Source organism: Lycium ferocissimum, chromosome 8 (assembly GCF_029784015.1).
Source record: "Lycium ferocissimum isolate CSIRO_LF1 chromosome 8, AGI_CSIRO_Lferr_CH_V1, whole genome shotgun sequence".
Taxonomy (NCBI): Eukaryota; Viridiplantae; Streptophyta; class Magnoliopsida; order Solanales; family Solanaceae; genus Lycium; species Lycium ferocissimum.
In genome coordinates, this window is record NC_081349.1 from 42,120,057 (window position 1) to 42,121,485 (window position 1,429).

The 1,429-nt window shown below is 34.8% G+C and overlaps 1 protein-coding gene across 1 annotated transcript; it reads left to right on the forward strand.

The window, feature by feature from the left end:
- Positions 1–446: 446 nt before the first annotated feature.
- LOC132066375 (uncharacterized) lies at positions 447–1,178 on the forward strand. The gene has a single exon (XM_059459698.1). It carries the CDS (start codon positions 447–449, stop codon positions 1,176–1,178), a length of 732 nt encoding a protein of 243 aa, XP_059315681.1.
- Positions 1,179–1,429: the final 251 nt, after the last annotated feature.

The following is a 1,429-nucleotide window of genomic DNA, read 5'->3' on the forward strand; positions in this document are numbered from 1 at the left end:
TTGCTAAAAAACATAATGAGGTGGAAACTTTATTTGCTCTAATTGCTAACGTGTTGAATGTGGTTGGAATATCTTTTAAACGTAGAGATCAACTTCAGGAATACTAAGCAGAATTGTTGGAGCAATTGCTAGAAAGTGGTGAAATTCAAAGTGGAAAAGGATTAAATCAGGAGCGGGGGCTTCAAAGGCCAAGTGACACTAGTTGGGGATCATATTTTAGAACATTGGATAACTTTGTTATTTTATTTTCGTCTATTATTCATGTGCTTGAGGTGATTAAATGTGAAGGTTCCAACCCTAGTGATAGATTGCATGCAAAAGCTTATTTGATTGAAATTAATGGTTTTGAATTTGCTTTCTTGCTTCACTTGATGTTGAAAGTATTGGCATTGTCGAACGAGATGAGAAAAGCTTTATAGTGGAAAGAGCAAGATATTGTTAATGCCATGGTATTTCTTGACCTTACAAAGGAAAGGCTTCAAAAATTGAGAGAGGAAGGATGGAAAGCATTCATGGATGAAGTCTCCTCATTTTGTGCTAAACATGATATTTTGGTGCCCGAGATGGAAGAATCCTATATTCCTGGAAAGTTGAAGCGTAGACTTTCTAGTGTTACTTATTTACATCACTTACAGGTTGAGCTTTTTTATGCGGTAATTGATTTGCAGCTTCAAGAGCTTAACAATCGTTTTGATGTTGTGAGTGGCGACTTACTTCTTGGTATGGCTAGCTTGAATCCGGCTAATTCATTTGCTAATTTTGATAAGGAAAGAATAATGACATTGGCGAAGCATTATCCAAATGAGTTTAGTGGATTGAAGCTTCGAGATCTCAATTATCAACTTGACACTTTCATAATGCACATGCGACGTGGTGACTCTAGGTTCTCTGATTTAAAAGGAATTAGTGATTTGACAAAAGCGATGGTTGATGCAAATCTTGTGGAGACTTATTCACTTGTTTATTTACTTATGAAGTTGACTCTGATTTTTCCTGTCGCGACTACAACTGTTGAAAGAGTATTCTCATCCATGAAGTACATCAAAGATGAATTACGTAGTACTATTAGTGATGAGTTTTTAAATAATTGTTTAGTTTGTTACTTTGAGAAGAAAGTATTTGCAACTGTAAGCAATGATGCTATTATTGAAATGAAAACGCGTCGAGTTCAAGTATGAGTTGATGATAAACTTTTGTTATATTATTACCAAATTAATTATATTTGATAATATTGAAATTTGTTCTTTGTTATTGTAATTAATAAGTTTTTTAAGAATTGCACGCCTAACTTTGTCGCTAGTAATTGACGTACTAAAGATAATGGTATCCCCTTTGCGCTCAAATCTTGGATCCCCTGCTGACAGCTATACCATATTACCATGCATGCTATAAAAGGTGGGTTGCTTCAACTCCCAACGATTAGATGAAA

What these genes read in the sequence shown, in the direction of transcription:
- LOC132066375 (XM_059459698.1), top strand. Translation starts at nt 447, where the DNA reads ATGGTATTTCTTGACCTTACAAAGGAAAGGCTTCAAAAATTGAGAGAG.